Source organism: Urocitellus parryii, chromosome 9 (genome assembly GCF_045843805.1).
Source record: "Urocitellus parryii isolate mUroPar1 chromosome 9, mUroPar1.hap1, whole genome shotgun sequence".
Classification (NCBI taxonomy): Eukaryota; Metazoa; Chordata; class Mammalia; order Rodentia; family Sciuridae; genus Urocitellus; species Urocitellus parryii.
The window spans coordinates 13,918,426-13,933,587 of NC_135539.1; the positions used below are offsets into that span (position 1 = coordinate 13,918,426).

At 46.9% G+C, this 15,162-nt stretch overlaps 1 protein-coding gene across 1 annotated transcript in view; it reads right to left on the reverse strand.

Annotated features, from left to right (window-relative positions):
- Window positions 1-2,717: 2,717 nt before the first annotated feature.
- The window catches only part of Pdilt (protein disulfide isomerase like, testis expressed), a 35,921-nt gene continuing 23,476 nt past the window's right edge, over window positions 2,718-15,162 (reverse strand). Inside the window, exons 6-12 of the mRNA XM_026402500.2 lie at window positions 14,079-14,189; window positions 13,865-13,990; window positions 10,385-10,582; window positions 7,594-7,714; window positions 5,318-5,496; window positions 3,874-3,963; window positions 2,718-2,993 (exon numbers count right to left, since the gene is read on the reverse strand). Of these exons, the coding sequence (XP_026258285.2) occupies window positions 2,718-2,993; window positions 3,874-3,963; window positions 5,318-5,496; window positions 7,594-7,714; window positions 10,385-10,582; window positions 13,865-13,990; window positions 14,079-14,189 (1,101 nt within the window). The remainder of the gene's footprint in view (window positions 2,994-3,873; window positions 3,964-5,317; window positions 5,497-7,593; window positions 7,715-10,384; window positions 10,583-13,864; window positions 13,991-14,078; window positions 14,190-15,162) is intronic.

Sequence of the window (15,162 nt, forward strand, 5' to 3'; positions counted from 1 at the left end):
GCCGCAGTCATACCTGCGGAACTTGCAAGTGGCACACCTGTTCTCTGGCTGGTGGCTGGTCAGGACCCTGTTCCACGTGATTCTCAGCAGCCCTGTGAATCCACCCTCAGCCGGCAGCCACCTGGCCTTAAGGTGGAAGCAGGTGAGCCTTGTCCCGTGTCCTGAATACTAACACTTGCCCGTGTCAGGGTGCCTGGCACAGGTGAGTTCCAGGGCCCCAGGCTGTCCCCTGCTTCGTCTGGATGCAGACAGGCGAGGCTGGGGGCAGAGTGGTATGGAAATGGGCTCTGGAGACCTGAACAAAAGCACAAACCGATCCTGCCTAGGTGACAGGTGGGGAGTGGAGGGGGCTGGATGATTTACAGATACCCCAGTCCCTAAAATAATACCCTTCTCCTCAACAGAAGTCTTATTAATGGGCTGAAATAAATGGCATAGATCAGCAATATGTGTAGTAGGCTGAATAATGACTCCCTTCCATATGTCTATACCCTAATCCCTGGAACCTGTAATTATTGTCTTATGGGACAAAAGGGACTGGGTAGGAGTGACTAAAGGTCTTGAGATGCAGACATTACCCAGGCAGGTTGGATTCAACCCCATGGTGCTTACAGGAGAGATTCTGGGGCAGAATCATAGGAAGCAGGAGATGGGAGGATGAAACAAATGGTCAGAGTGACTCCAGGCTAGAACCACAAACCAAGGAATGCAGGTGGCACCCATGAGCTAGAAAAAGGAAGGAGAGGGATTCTTCCAGAAGGAAGCAACCATGATGACGTAGCCCAGAGAAATGTGTTTCTGGCCTCCACAACTCTCTGACAATCAATTTGTGGTTTTGTTGAGCCATGAAGTCTGTGTTAATTTGTCAGAGCAACCAATACAGGCTCTAATTTGGATCTGAAGACACTGGCCTCATCTCTTCCTTTTGGGGTGACCATGAAATTATGTGTCTCAGAGAGAGGGTGCTGCCTGATATAGTTACTTGGTCCATAGACATTTATGAAGCATCTACTGTGCACCAAGCAGAATCCTAGGCACTGGGAACACAGTAAGAAAGAAAGCAGATGTGTCCACTTTCATGGTGCTGACGTGCTGGGGCGGGAAGACGGGAACAGGTGGCACACAATTGCACTATGAGGTAATTGAAATATTAGTGTAAATATTCAAATATCTGTATCCAGGAGGGCTTCTGTGAAGTGGTGACACTGGAGCTGAGATTTGAATAATGAGCACAGTTACATGAAGAGCCAGGTGGGGGCAGGGAGTGTTTCCTGAGGGGAGAGCATGTTAGGCAAAGGGGATAGCTGCAAGGACAGAGAGAATGTGGTTTGTTCAAAGAATGGACAAGAAGTGGAACTGGAGCCTAGAAAGTGAGAGGGAGGGAGGGAGGGAGAAGAGAACGGCAGGGCAGACCTTCAGGACCTTGCACATAGGTGAGACGAGTGGGTTTTATCCTAAAAGCAATAAAGATGCAGCTCTGGGGTTGAAGCAGGGCAGAGTTGTAAGAACTCACAGCTGTGACTTTTAAAAGATCAGCCCAGCATTTGTATGAAATTTGGGTGACGGGAGAAGAAAGGTATAGAGTGGCAGGAAAGATGAATTACCAGGCTTCTGCAGCTGAGAAACACAGGCTGACTGCGAGAAGAGACAGTGAAGTGGGTAGAGCCACAAGGAAGGAAGTGGGAGGGGCTACGTGGAAGGAAGGAAGTGAAGTCACATGGAAGGAAGTGGGCGTGGCTATATGGAAGGAAGTGGGAGGGGATACATGGAAGGAAGGAAGTAAAATCACATGGAAGGCAGTGGGAGGGGCTACATGGAAGGAAGTGGGCGGGGTTAAATGGAAGGAAGTGAAGTCACATGGAAGGCAGTGGGAGGGGCTACATAGAAGGAAGTGGGAGGGGCTACATGGAAGGAAGGAAGTAAAATCACATTGAAGGCAGTGGGAGGGACTACATGGAAGGAAGTGGGTGGGGTTAAATGGAAGGAAGGAATTGAAGTCACATGGAAGGCAGTGGGAGAGGCTACATAGAAGGAAGTGGGAGGGGCTAATTGGAAGGAAGTGGGTGGGGCCACATGGAAGGAAGCGGGTGGAATCATGTGGATTGGTAAATTAACTTTTATGGTAATGAAAGGAAAGGACCCCATGGAGGATGCTCCCAGCACAGTTGCTTGAGTGAGCAGGTCACCTTTGAAAATCTAGGGATAGTCTTTTAAAGTTGAATCTATTCCTTGCTGTGCCAAAATGCAAATCAATTGACCACATTTGGAAGGTTCAGTCAAACTCCTGGAGCTCCACCCTGGCAGGAGGTGGTAGGCACAAGGTTCAGGGCAGTGTCTGCGGTGAGATTCTGTGGGCTCTAACCCAGCAGCTTTCTGCGTGATCCTGACTGATGGCCTAACCTCTCTGTGCCTCAGTTTTCTTATCTAAATGGGGATAAGAAACCCAGCCTCCAGTGGTGCTCTAGAATTATGAATGAGTGTGTAAACACTTATTAAATGTGGCTCTGTGGCTTCTCTCACATCTGTGTGTAGCTCAAAGGCAGTATCAACCAGGAAAGAAAAGAGGTAATGAGTAAAACAGGGCCGACGTCGTTAGGGGTTTTATTCTCCAGCACCCACCCACCCTGCCATAATGATATATTCTTGGAGTATTCTGATCCACTCAGAAGTGACACCAGACCTGAAGCATGGGCCCCTTCCTCCTGGCTTTGGAGAACCTAAAGTTCCTCTTTGAGTGTTAGTTTCTTCTCTGGTGTCGGAGATCCTTTTGGCTTCGTGGCCACCTCCTCTTTCTTAGCTGTCATCTTCTGCCCCACTGGCTCTTCCAGTGTGGTCGCGTTCTGCTCGGGCACCGGCTGATCGGGGACCGGCTGCTCGGGCATTGGCTGCTTGGGCACCTGCGGCTCAGGTGACTCTTTCTTCATAAAAGGTACTTCTTTTTCCTCGGCTACTTCCTCCTCCTCTATCACTTCATTTGGTTCAATAGACAATAGCTATCAAAGAAAAGGTGGAGAGAAGAGAGGGAAGGGGAAATATATGTGATGACTGACGCTGTAATTGTTAAGGTTCTCTTTTGGGACATGCCTGGAGAGTCCATCTTGGAAGCTGCAGTTGCCTTTGGTGGTAAAGTGCCCAACTGTGGTTTTGTCCTGGGAAGAGGAGCTTTGGGGAGCTACCTTGTCCTACTCCAAGCCCACCGTTGTGACTGCCTAACCTCTACCTCGGTGTGGCCTGGGACCTAGGCTTAGCTAGTGAGATCCCAGTCTGGAACATTTACTGGGGCTTCTAAGAAGTAGTTGGTTTGGAGCTCTAGGATCATCTCTCATCTTCTGTGGGGAGGTAACTCCTTGAGAAGGAAGCCATCACAGAAGAAACCAGAGATGGCAAGACCAAAAGCAAATTTGAGTTTTTGGATGCTCCAGATGGATGTTCTACCAGTTATAAGGGTTAATTCTGTTGATGTTTGCAACAAATAGAGTCCTCACTAATCCACATTCACCTTCTAGAAGATGGCCTCACTGAGGCATGGTTAGGGGGAAAGACAAGAGCGCCAGAGGGGAAAAAAAATCTCACGGAGACATCCAATGGCCATCTCAGGAGAGTGGACAAAGGAAGCTACCTTAGTTTCTGTGTGTGACTTCAGAACCTTGGCCTTTTCTGGTGTTTCTGAAGTCTGTCCCTTCTACTTCCTCCTAACAAATACCCTTGGGATACCCTTGAAAGTGTGACTAAGATAAAGTCACCCCACATGGGTGATTGTCCCTCCATCCTCAGCCATCTCCAGACCACAGAAGTTTGGGGAATGCTTGGTACCAAGTTCCTGATCATTGTGTGCAGGAGAGAATCATCCAGCATGTGGCTCAGGCCCCTTACCTCATTCTCATCCTCAATCCTAATCTTGATTTGGCTTTCCAGAAAGTCGGAAAAGCCCTTCATGGTGTGCTCTCCCGTATACAGCACAGCCTAGGAAGAAGACAGAACAGGGTTAGGGTGGGAGCCTCTTCCTGTGAGCTGTTCATGGATTGTTATAAATTTCTAATAACCTGAGTTCCTCAACCTCTCTGAGTCTCCATTACTATGGCTACAAAATAAGGATAATAAATAATTTTTCCTAGGATTATAATATAGCAGATCCAGCCTGGAATATAAAGCCACCTCTCTAGGGCTTAGCCCTGGCTGCAGGACTTAGTGCTGGGATCCGCTTGCTAAACCTGTCTGCCTCAGTTTCCCCATCTTTGATATGGATTCGATGCTAGTACCTCCTTCACAATGTTGTTATAAGTATTCAATGAGTTAATATATGAAAAATGCTTAGAACAGTGACTGGCTCATAGTAAGTATTTGCTATTGTTGTTATTACTACTGCATGATCAGTCCCATAATAGTTGTTATTTTACAAGGTTGCTGGCACGTGGACAGTGAGGTCATCATTAGCTAGTTCCCTGTCCCCTTTCAGTCTTTAGGAAGGTTAAGAAGTGACTTGCTGACCCCTGATTGCTTAAATTCCTTTCAGATAACTCAAGATGTGGGACTCAGGCTCATTCCCTCAGCCCATCCTTTTTTTTTTTTTAATATATTTTAAGTTGTCCTGACTGTAGTTCACACCCCTCCTCTAGTCCGATTGAAATCCCCACCATTCTCCAGAGTTCCACGTCTTCATGCAGACTTCTGCCATATCTGCCCTCCAGATTCTGTCCCTCTCCTGCATTCCAGTCACATGTACAGATGGAACCACACCGTGACGACTTCTCTCTCCTGCACAGCCACACTCTCTTCAGGAGCAGGGACCTTGACTCACATCTCTTTAATTGACATTGTCCCCCCACATTGCCAAGTGTCATGGAGGTGTGCTCCATCAACACCAAGGATGATTGGTGGATGGCTAGTCCCACGGTGTAAAAGGCACTAAACAATTGTCTCTACCACACATTCTCCCTTCATCTGCCCCTGCTCTACCCCCATGTCCCCATGGAGATTCCCCCCACCTTATTTCCCCACCTTTTCCCATATAGTCTCAGGAGAGATCAGTCTCGGTTCTAGAGGAAGCCATAGATTCCTGACCCATCCAAGCATCCACAGTGGCTTGGCCCCTGTGGTCGGGCATGAACAACTGACTTAAGTTGCATGCAAGTATAGTGAGTCTCAGGACTCCAGTGGAAGCTACTGGACGATATCCTTTGAACTTGGACATGAGAGAAAAATAGAGCAGGGACAGAGAGGGGAAGCTGGTTTGGCAGAATGCAGAGCTGGAGAGAGGGAGAAACTGGTGATAATATAACAACATTTTCGATTATGTAGATCCAAAGAGCCGCCCGACCTGTTGAGAGTCGGTGGGGAAGAGTCTGAAGAATGGGTACCGGTCCAGGTGGGTCAGCTGGATGTCATTTGCCATGATGTTGATCTTGGCGATGGTGACCGTGGAGTGGTTTTGATACTTTCTTCCCAGCTCCTCCAGCACGGGGAAGAGGACTCGGCACTTCTCAGACCACGGTGCATCTGCAAGAGAGGGCCCTGGTCAGACTCTGGGAGATGACGGCACCCAGGCCTGCCACACTCATGATGTCGCTGCTTTTTGAACTGCTTTTGAATCTTATTTACGTTGTAGGCTATTTTCACGTTTCTCTCACAGTACCTGATCCTTAATTTAATGATGAATAATTAAATGAGAAAAAAAGTCACCCCAGTCCCCCCCCCCTTCAACCCAAACACTCTGGGAACATTAGCATTTTTTCCTATAATTTATTTTTCTTCTTTATTCGTTCCCTTTCCAAGAAAAATATTTATGCTAGGTGATTCCTCAGGGTCTACCAAAAATCATGTGAGAGAGGTGTGTGTGTGGGGGGGGTGGATTTTTAGCCCAGGGGTTTTCAATTAAAGGTTAAGCTGCTGGCCCAAGGTCATTCAGTAATTAGGCAGAGGAAACAGGATTTGAAGACAGGCCGCTTGGCTTTGAAGCCTTGGTACTACAAACAGAACATGACAAAACACCGTGTAATATAAACATGCCCTTCAGTCCCTTGGAGGAGAACATGCCCAAGAAGTGAATGGGTGTGCCCCAAAAGTATGACAGCGTGACTTCCCCTGGAAGGGGACAGCAGACTTTGTCCCAGATGGTTCTCTGAGCTTTGAGTGTGGCCCAGGTGCGCTCTGGAGGGACTGAGACAAGCAGCCCCAGGAAGGCACAACCTCACCTGCTGTCCTTCCTCAAAGCTCGGAGCTCTGTTTCTGTCCTGGGAGAGAAGTGGCCTTGAAGGCCCCCCCCACATGTCACCTTTGCATGATCATCTTCCATTTACGAATATGCACCTCTGTGGCCGTCCACCCGCTGCCTGCCCGCAGCACCCCAGTGGGCCCCTGGAAACCAGCAGGCCCAGCGTCAGAACAGGAGGGTGCCTAATGGCCGCAGCCTCAGGGGGCCAGTCCCACAGTCCTGCTTCCAAGAAAATGAGGTTACTTTTGCCTTTTATCAGAACTAAATGAGTGTTCTTAGAACTCTGGGCATCTGGTGAATGCAGAGAAGCCACCCCACCTCTCCTGTGCAGGCAGAAGATTGCAGTGATTCTGCCGCAGACCTGAAATACCTCGCTCTGTGAACAAGAGATGAATTCAGAGAGACTGTCAAAGTCCTGTATGATGCAGTTAACCCAGGAATGGCACAAAGCTAGCTTGGAACTTTTGGACTTACAGTGTGACCTGGGGTAAGGTAATGACCCTCTCTGAGGCTGGGCTCCTGACCTGTATCATAGAGAAAACCGCCATCCCTTCACCACAGACTCATTGTTACACACCTTACACAAAACTCATGCTGGTTCATTGTAAGTGCTCATTAAGTGGTAATGCTGCCTGTAAAGGAGATGCCTAAAGTAACTTCAGAGTCCACTTCCCCAGTGTCTCATGGTGGAAGAGAAGGCCTTTAGCTTTGGATCTCCCATGCAAACCAGAAACCATGGGAAAGGACAATAGTCCCAACTCAGATAAGTGTTGGAAACAATAATAGGAATAATAACAACAAAAAAAATAGCTGTTGTTTACTGTGCTTCTACCAGACACTCTGCCAAGTCCTTTACATGAAGAATTTGGGTTTCCACCTCAAATGGATCATCGGATAAGTCCCATAAAGCCAAAAGCAGAGGAACTCTGTACAGCACTGGAGGTTCTGCCAAAAACCTACCTAAGAGTGAGAGAGGGGTATGTGTGGGTGGACGAAGGCGTTGGAGTCATTATCCATAAAAGGGTGGATAATGGTAGTTACTTTCAGAAGGATGTTGTAAGGATTAAGTGGGTAAGGTATGCAATGATTCAGCATCTGAGGCATTCAATCAAACCCTGTGAGCCATCCGCATTATTATTATTACAAATAGCCACAGGCCTGGATTATATGGAAGGCATGTCAAATATTTCAAGAATTAGATTTGGGGGGCCAGGGTTGCATTGTAGCCAAAAGCAACTTGATCCAGTCTCTTTGGGTGTCTGCAGACCATCATCGGTAGGGTGCATCCCTAGGTTTTGGAGATTGCGGAGCTCAGAGATTCAGGAACAGCACTTGAAAAGCAATGTTGCACCCCTGACTCAGCCTCTGTTGGAGATACTTACAGAACATCACAAACACATCCCTTTCCTTGTCAAAGACGACCACGTTGAAGTTCTTCCCCACGAGCTGCTTAACTGGACCCTGGTCCCAATAATTTGGAATCTCTTCACTGGACTGATGTTCCTAAAAAGCAAATTTGAGAGGTCTCACTATGTCCAGAAAGGGATGGAACGTTCTAAAAGATTCTTCTTCTCAGGGCTGGGGTTGTGGCTCGGTGGTAGAGTGCTTGCCTAGCACATGTGAGGCTAGCTTTGATCCTCAGCACCACATTAAATATAAAATAAATAAATGTGTTGTGTTTATCTACAACTAAAAATATATATATTAAAAAAAAGATTCTTCTCTTGTCATTGAGTAACCACTGCCTGGCACATAGTAGGACCTCAATAAATGTTTTGCAAATGAATGAAAGAATGAACTCAGCCCTTGCATCTGTTCCAAGGAAGTGTTCAAAATCCTAGACCATGTTTTTCTCTACAAATTTTGACTCATGAATGTCCCTTGTATCTACATCCTTGTCTTCATCTGTTCCATTACCACCCTAGCCCAAGTAGCCTACGTCTCTCACCTGCATTACTGTAATAGACACCTGATGCTCTGCCTGGGTTTCCTCCAATTCTTTCTTGCTGCCTGTATTTTCTACAAGTCGGTCTCTTTCCGGCTTCTCACTGCTCTTAAGATCACGAGTCTTTACTGTGCTATGAGGCTTTGCTCTCTGGCCTCTGCTCAGTTCAATGGCTCTTTCTCTCACCATGTCCTGCCTGTCCCCACCCCAGCCCTGGAAGGAATTTAAAGATTCCTTCAGTGGGAGTGTAAAGCAGGTGTGGCCTGGGCATGGGAGATGGGCAGTGGTGAAAATGATGGCAAATTAGGAATGGGCTACATTAGGCACATCATGTGAAGGGGCACAGGAGGACATGTTGGCCTTTGAGGGGGAAAGAGGTATCTCCCCAGATGTAACTGGGAGAGAGAGAGAGGGTGGACCAAGTTGTGCAGATAGGGTGACGGGAAATGGGAGGCCCAAGTATGAAGACTTCTCTTTTCTTAGGGAGGTATGGGAGGACTCTCAGCTAACAGCGAAAGTAGAAATGGGGTAGAAGGTGAAATAGACTCAAAGATCAAAAGAACAGACACACTAAGAGAAATTTGTACGGGGTGCTAGGATGTTTCGGAGCTTATGAAAGGCTTGATTGGTGGTTCCTTGTAGCCCTCCAGCTCCATGGTGATCTTTTTATCTAGTATCAGCCTGGAAGCACAGGGAAGCTAAGAGGGATCAACTAGAGTTGGAATTTTCCCTAGTGAGGACTACAGGGTATAAAGGTGGTAGAAGATGGAGGAGAAGAAGGAGTTGACGAAGCAACAAACAATGGAATCCAAGTTCATGGAAGATGGTACTCAAGAAACTGTGAAATGGGATCAGAAGATTGGAGGCCACGGGAAGTGTGAGGAATTGTAGCAAAACAGGTTATGGAGGAGGAAACTAAGAAGATGGAAACTTTGAAATCGGGCATTTGGAGGGGCTGCTGCTCTTTCTGGCTGTGGCCGTGAGGATGAGGGCTGGGATGGCATGGACACACCAATTACTGGAAAAGTGAGAGCAGGGTATCAGATATTGAGATCTCTGGAAATGACAGCAGAACAGGTGTTGGGGGCAAGATGGCAGTCAGGATCTTATATCCTCAGAGAGGGAAGGGGGACATGGTCACAGGACAGCAACCAGAAGAGGGAATAAATGGTCTACATTTCAAAAGCATGGGATCCAAAACATATAGGGGTTTTGAAGTTGAAAAGAATGGAAATAAATTGGAGGTAACAGTAAGCACACCAGGCTTTCCACTTGGCCCCATGATGATGTTATGCAACTTCTCCTTGAGGAGGCTACAGGAATGGACAGAAAGTGTGGAAGCATGTGGAATAACTGACTATAGATGTTGGGGTTGTCGGAGTATCTCCATTTATGAAATGATTAGATGATGAGAGGTAGAACCTAATCAGTAGACTAATCCACTGATGGATTAACTGGTGGTAACTGTAGGCTGGTGGGATGTGGCTAAAGGAGGTGGGTCACTAGGGGTGTTCCTTTGGGGTTTAAATTTTGTCCCTGGTGAGCAGAGCTCTCTGTGCTTCCTGGTTGCCATGTCTTAAACTGCTTCCCTCCCACCACGCCCTTCCGCCATGATGTTCTACCTCACCTCAGGCCCGGAGCTATGGAGTCGACTGACCGTGGACTGAACCTCTGAAAGTGTGAGCTAAGAAAGTTGTTTTTTTTTTTTTTAATCTTCTAAGTTGTTCTTGTTAGGTCTTTTGTTCCCAGTGAGGCAAAGCTGACTAAAACAGCTACCTTTCTGAGTCACTCCTTGACACAGATCCCCTCCCACCCTCACCTAGCCAGAAGGTCCCTAAAATCTTTTGAGGCTAAATCCTGATTGCTATAACTCTTCTAGTTCTTTCTCTCCCCCAAAGGAAGCATCTACCCTTGGGCCAAGTAGATCTCTCCGATTAGAGGCTAAAACCCTCCTTTCTAGTTAGCCCTCCATGGCACCTGCCATTTGTATTGGAAACATACTTTACAACTCAAGAATGAATGGTGGGATTGTAGGCTCAGGAGGGCCAAAAGTTGGATAGATTTCAGATGGGGAAATGGTGATATTTCCCCACGCTGAGCCAAAAGGTTGACCTTTATTCTGTCTCTTCCTTCAGACAACCAAAGCCAGCAATATTACAAGAAAGGAATGATCTCCTTTAGTGAGCTATGGGTAGTTCTGGATAAGACTTACCTCAGAGCAACCTTACCTTGGCACTTTTACTGAGGAAGCTGCGGCCGAATCTCCTGAGGTTTTCATAGTTTATCTCATCTGAAGGCATTTTGTACCTGGCATCGGAGCTTAAGTTTAGGATTTGGACTGAAGGTAAAAGGACCTCCGTGATCCGGAAGTAATCCAAGACACGTTTGTTTTTGGGTTGGTCTGCGTCCACAAGGATGAAAAGGATCTGCAAAATTGAACAAAACCCTTGTCTCTCCGGACCTTTTTACTAAGGGAGAGAAACTGCTATAAAGCTGCGGACTAATGGAAAGGGAATAGTGGGGTCCTGGAGCACCTCCAAAAGACAGTAAAGTCAGCCCTGCACCCAAATGCAAGACTGGTAGCCATCGACAGCCTGGTATCAGCATCCCGTGCTGTGACCCTCCACACAACTTTGGGAAGTCAAGAAGTCCTGAGGTATAGTCTTCATCTGTGCCTCAGTTTTCCTTATCTGTAAAATGGTGAGGCAAAGAGTACCTGCCCCAGGGGGGTCACTGTGAGAATCAAACAGGAAAACTATGAAAGGGCTGAGTCCAGTGATTGGCAGGTAGAAAGTGCTCAGAGCATGCCAACTCTTATTAGTATCCAAAATTATAAAAGAAACCCACGGCTCGACTCACTTGTTCATGCAACAGAGATGTGTGGAGTACCTACTATGTGCTGGGAATTTTACTGGGCACTGGGGTTACAGTGCTGCCGGAAGCAGACAAAATGCCTGTCTGCCACGGAGCTTGTGTTCCCATGGAGATGACAGATGACAGCTGAGTAAACAAACTGATAACCTCAGAGAACAATGAGTGACAGACAACAGGTCAGGGGCATGGGACAGAGTGACTGCACAGATGAGGCAGCAGGGTCAGTAAGAGTCAAGGTGGTCAGGAGGAGCATCTGAGGAGGAGACGCTTTGCCTGGGACCTGGGTGATGAGTACCCAGCCCAGGAACCATGATCCATGTGGCGGAAACTGTCAACCCCAAGGCCTGGTGGCAAGGCAAACGCAGAGCTCAGAGATGTTTAGGAACAAGGGAAGCCACTGTGGCTTCAATACCATGGGGGACAGTGTCATGGGAGACCAGGTTAGAGGCTGTCAAGGTGGAGGTTGGGGGTCCAGGAGAGAGCTTGGGATTGGTTGCATGTAATGGGAGACTCGTGGAAGAGTCTGAGAGTGACATGATGGTAATGTTTATTTTTTTTTTTTTTTTTTTTTTTTTTTTTTTTTATTTATTTTTTAGTTTTCGGTGGACACAACATCTTTATTTTATTTTATTTTTTTTTAAAGAGAGAGTGAGAGAGAGAATTTTTAATATTTATTTTTTAGTTCTCGGCAGACACAACATCTTTGTTGGTATGTGGTGCTGAGGATCGAACCCGGGCCGCACTCATGCCAGGCAAGCGCGCTACCGCTGAGCCACATCTCCAGCCCTGATGGTAATGTTTAAATGGTCACTCTAGTGGCAGAGCAAGGGGACAAGGAGAGGCCCTTGCAGACGCCTGGTGTTTCAGGTCATTATTCATCCATTGGAGATGAAGGCCTCCAAAGTGTGCCCCTCTTCTAGGTCCCAGGGAGGCTGAAAGAACAGTCCTGTTGAGGTCACCTCGTATACTTTCAACAAGTACCAGCCACCTGGGACAGGCTGGGGCTGGGGTACAGAGGCGATGAGGTGGACCCGGGGGTCTGACCTTTGGAGAAATATTAGTCTGTTTATCTTTGGCTCAATAAATGGCATTTGGGAAGGTCAGTTAATTAGGGAAAAGAGAATCATCTCTCCATCTGTGCCTAAAATAAATTCCAGCTGGTTCAAAGAGTTAAAAAAAAAATAACCTGGAAGATGGTGGTTTTGCTAAGAATGAATTTTACTCTTTTATAAAAGAGTAAATTTGAAAAAAGAGTAAAATTGAAAAAAAAATCTTGTTGTAAAATTGAAAAAAACAACAGGCAATATATTTGTAAGAAGGATTTCTGGGGTAGGAAGCATCCTTCCGGTAACTAATGTGGCAGGATGTCGCATGAACATTAACTCTGCCCATGCCTGCGGTTATGGTGTGGCCAGGAGGTGTCTCTCCAAAGCTCCTGGGTGGATGTTAAGGGTATTCAGAAGGTGAAACGCATGGACCATGAGAGCTGTGCATCAGTCCATCCCAGTTTGAAGGGACTGATAAGTGGTAACTGTAGCCAGGAGGGGCGTGGCCCGAGGAGGTGGTCACTGGGGGTGTGACCCCTGCAGCCCCTTCCCTCTGTCTGCCTCCTGGCCATCACGAACAGAGCAGAGCTTCTCCACAATGCACTTACTTCCGCCATGATTCTCTTCCTCATCTTGGGGGCTCAACGGACTCAGCCCTCCATGGACTGAACCTCTAAAACCACGAGCCCAAGTAAACTTGTCCTCCTCTAAGTTGCCTGTAGTAGGTATTTTGATCACATTGACAAGAAGGTGACTGACTCACGTGGCTTTATTCTATGTTTAACTTAGGCTTAAAAGTTTTTAACTAAAAAAATTTTCAGAATAATTTTCATCACATGAAAAAAAAACTTGCCATTATCATACTTCTTCTAAAAATTAAGAAAATAGTTGGGTAAAGAGCCCCCAGAGTCTAGGTGGTGGTAAGACATGATGTATAGGTTTAGGGTTCAGGCTGGTTTGTCTCTCAGGATGATATGGTGACAATAATCACAAGCAACACAGGTGCTTCTAACTTTTTTTTTCTTTTGAACTCAGGGGCATTTACCTCTGAGCCATATCCTCAGCCCTATTTTGTATTGTATTTAGAGACAGGGTCTCACTGAGTTGCTTAGCACCTCGCTTTTGCTGAGGCTGGCTTTGAACTCACAATCCTCCTGCCTCAGCCTCCCTAGCCACTGGGATTACAGGTGTGCACCACTGTACCCAGCCAGGTGCTTCTAATTCAGTTCTTCTTACAAGTCTTCATTTCCCATAGGAGGGTCCTGAGGTTGAGAGTTAAGAAACTCGCTTAAGACAACAAAGCTTAGAAGAAGGAGAGAATTTGAATTGGGGTCTGTTAAAGTCCAGAATCTCAGCAATTATTTACCAGCCATGCTGCTTCATGCCTGCAGGTTTTTCATATACCTCGACTTCAGGCAGGAGTGGTCTTCCTTCTCCCCTCAACTCCAAGCTAAATGCTACCATATTGCCATCACCCACGATTAGTCCAGGGGCTCCATCAAAACAGAACCAACCATCATGTTCCCAGAGCAGCCTTACTAAAAAGATGCGTGAAGGAGCAGAAGCTTAGCCAAAATGGCAGAGAGGCTGGGAAAGAGTAATAAAGGAGGCTGATTTAAAGTTAAATAGTAAATAATGCATAGTATTGATACAGGCAAATAAGGAAATCAATATCCAAACCATTCCCGGCTTCATTTATAAGAAGCAGGACAGGCCAGTGGCCTCACAGTCTGCCTGACGGGTGATCCCACCCAAGAGCCCCAAGGAGCAACAGCCCATTCTACAAACCTTGTTCTGGAACTCCTTCGATGCCATTTTATAATGCTGGATGATGACACCGTACGGCTCCGAGGTTTTGGAGATAAAGAGCAGCATGTGATTAAAGACGCGCATTTCATAAATCAGATCCTTGTTCTGGAATTCCAAGGAAAACCTGTCATCGCAAGCACACACTGTGGCTCACCCCAGCTGTCCGTCTCCCGGGGACCCTCTGCTTACTGACCTCTGAGTTGAATTCAATCACAAAATCTGTAAGGTGCTGTTTTATGACTTGATGGAGGTCCTGTTTGTTGGTATTCTCATTAATGAGCTCTTGACGATTGACAATTTTTCCCTTGAGCAAAAGAAGAAAATCATTGGAGGGCAGTAGCTTCCTTGCTATGGGTACTTAATACATTCAAACGGTGCCATCTTTCCCTGGGATAAGAGAATGGTGAGGGGTGGTGGCAGGTGAGGATACAGCATCCAGGTATCTAGTAAATATGAACGACTGAGCCGATTAGCCTGGAGGTAGGCTCCAGGCAGGTGGCAGCCCGTGAACACCTCAGATCTGTAACAGCAGCAAGTGTGATTGACAGATATTGCGTCTGGGCTCTGGACTCCATCAAAATATCTGTGCTGAGGCTGGACAGTGTGCGACCCAGTGACTGAGGGCATCGGTTCCCCAGTGGGCAACTCTGACAAACCCTCTTAGAATGCCACTGGGTCAGAGTGTCTCCCTTTCTCCCCTCCTCCCTCCCTTCCTTCCTTCCTTCCTTCCTTCCTTCCTTCCTTCCTTCCTTCCTTCCTTCCTTCCTTCCTTCCTTCCAAAGAGTCAGATCTTTACCATGGTCTAATGTCACTCAGAGTCTCCCCCAACTCTTTGATGTCCTTCTTTTCCCTAATAAATATTTTGCATTTCCCAGCCTGCTTGGTAACTGCTTCTCAGAAGGACCTGGACTAACAGAGAACAATTCGATTCTTTATAGCTCAGGACTAAAGTCTCTGGGAGAAAGAGAAGCAGCAGATATATGTGAATTTCTATTCCATCTCCTTCTCTCCATCTCCACCACCCACCTTGGTCCAGACCTGTCACCTGGACTCCCTGCAGCTGCCTCCCACTGACCTTCCCTCTTCTCTTCTTGCTTGACTCCAATCCATTCCCCACATTTCCGCCACAGCCATGTTGTTAGGACACAAAACTGATCATACATCATTTTCTCACTCAAACACCTAATAGCACCAAATTATCCTTTGGATAAAGTCTCAGCTCCTTATTGGTCAAAATCATAGTTTAATGACACTAGAGAGCTCACATTCTGCCACCC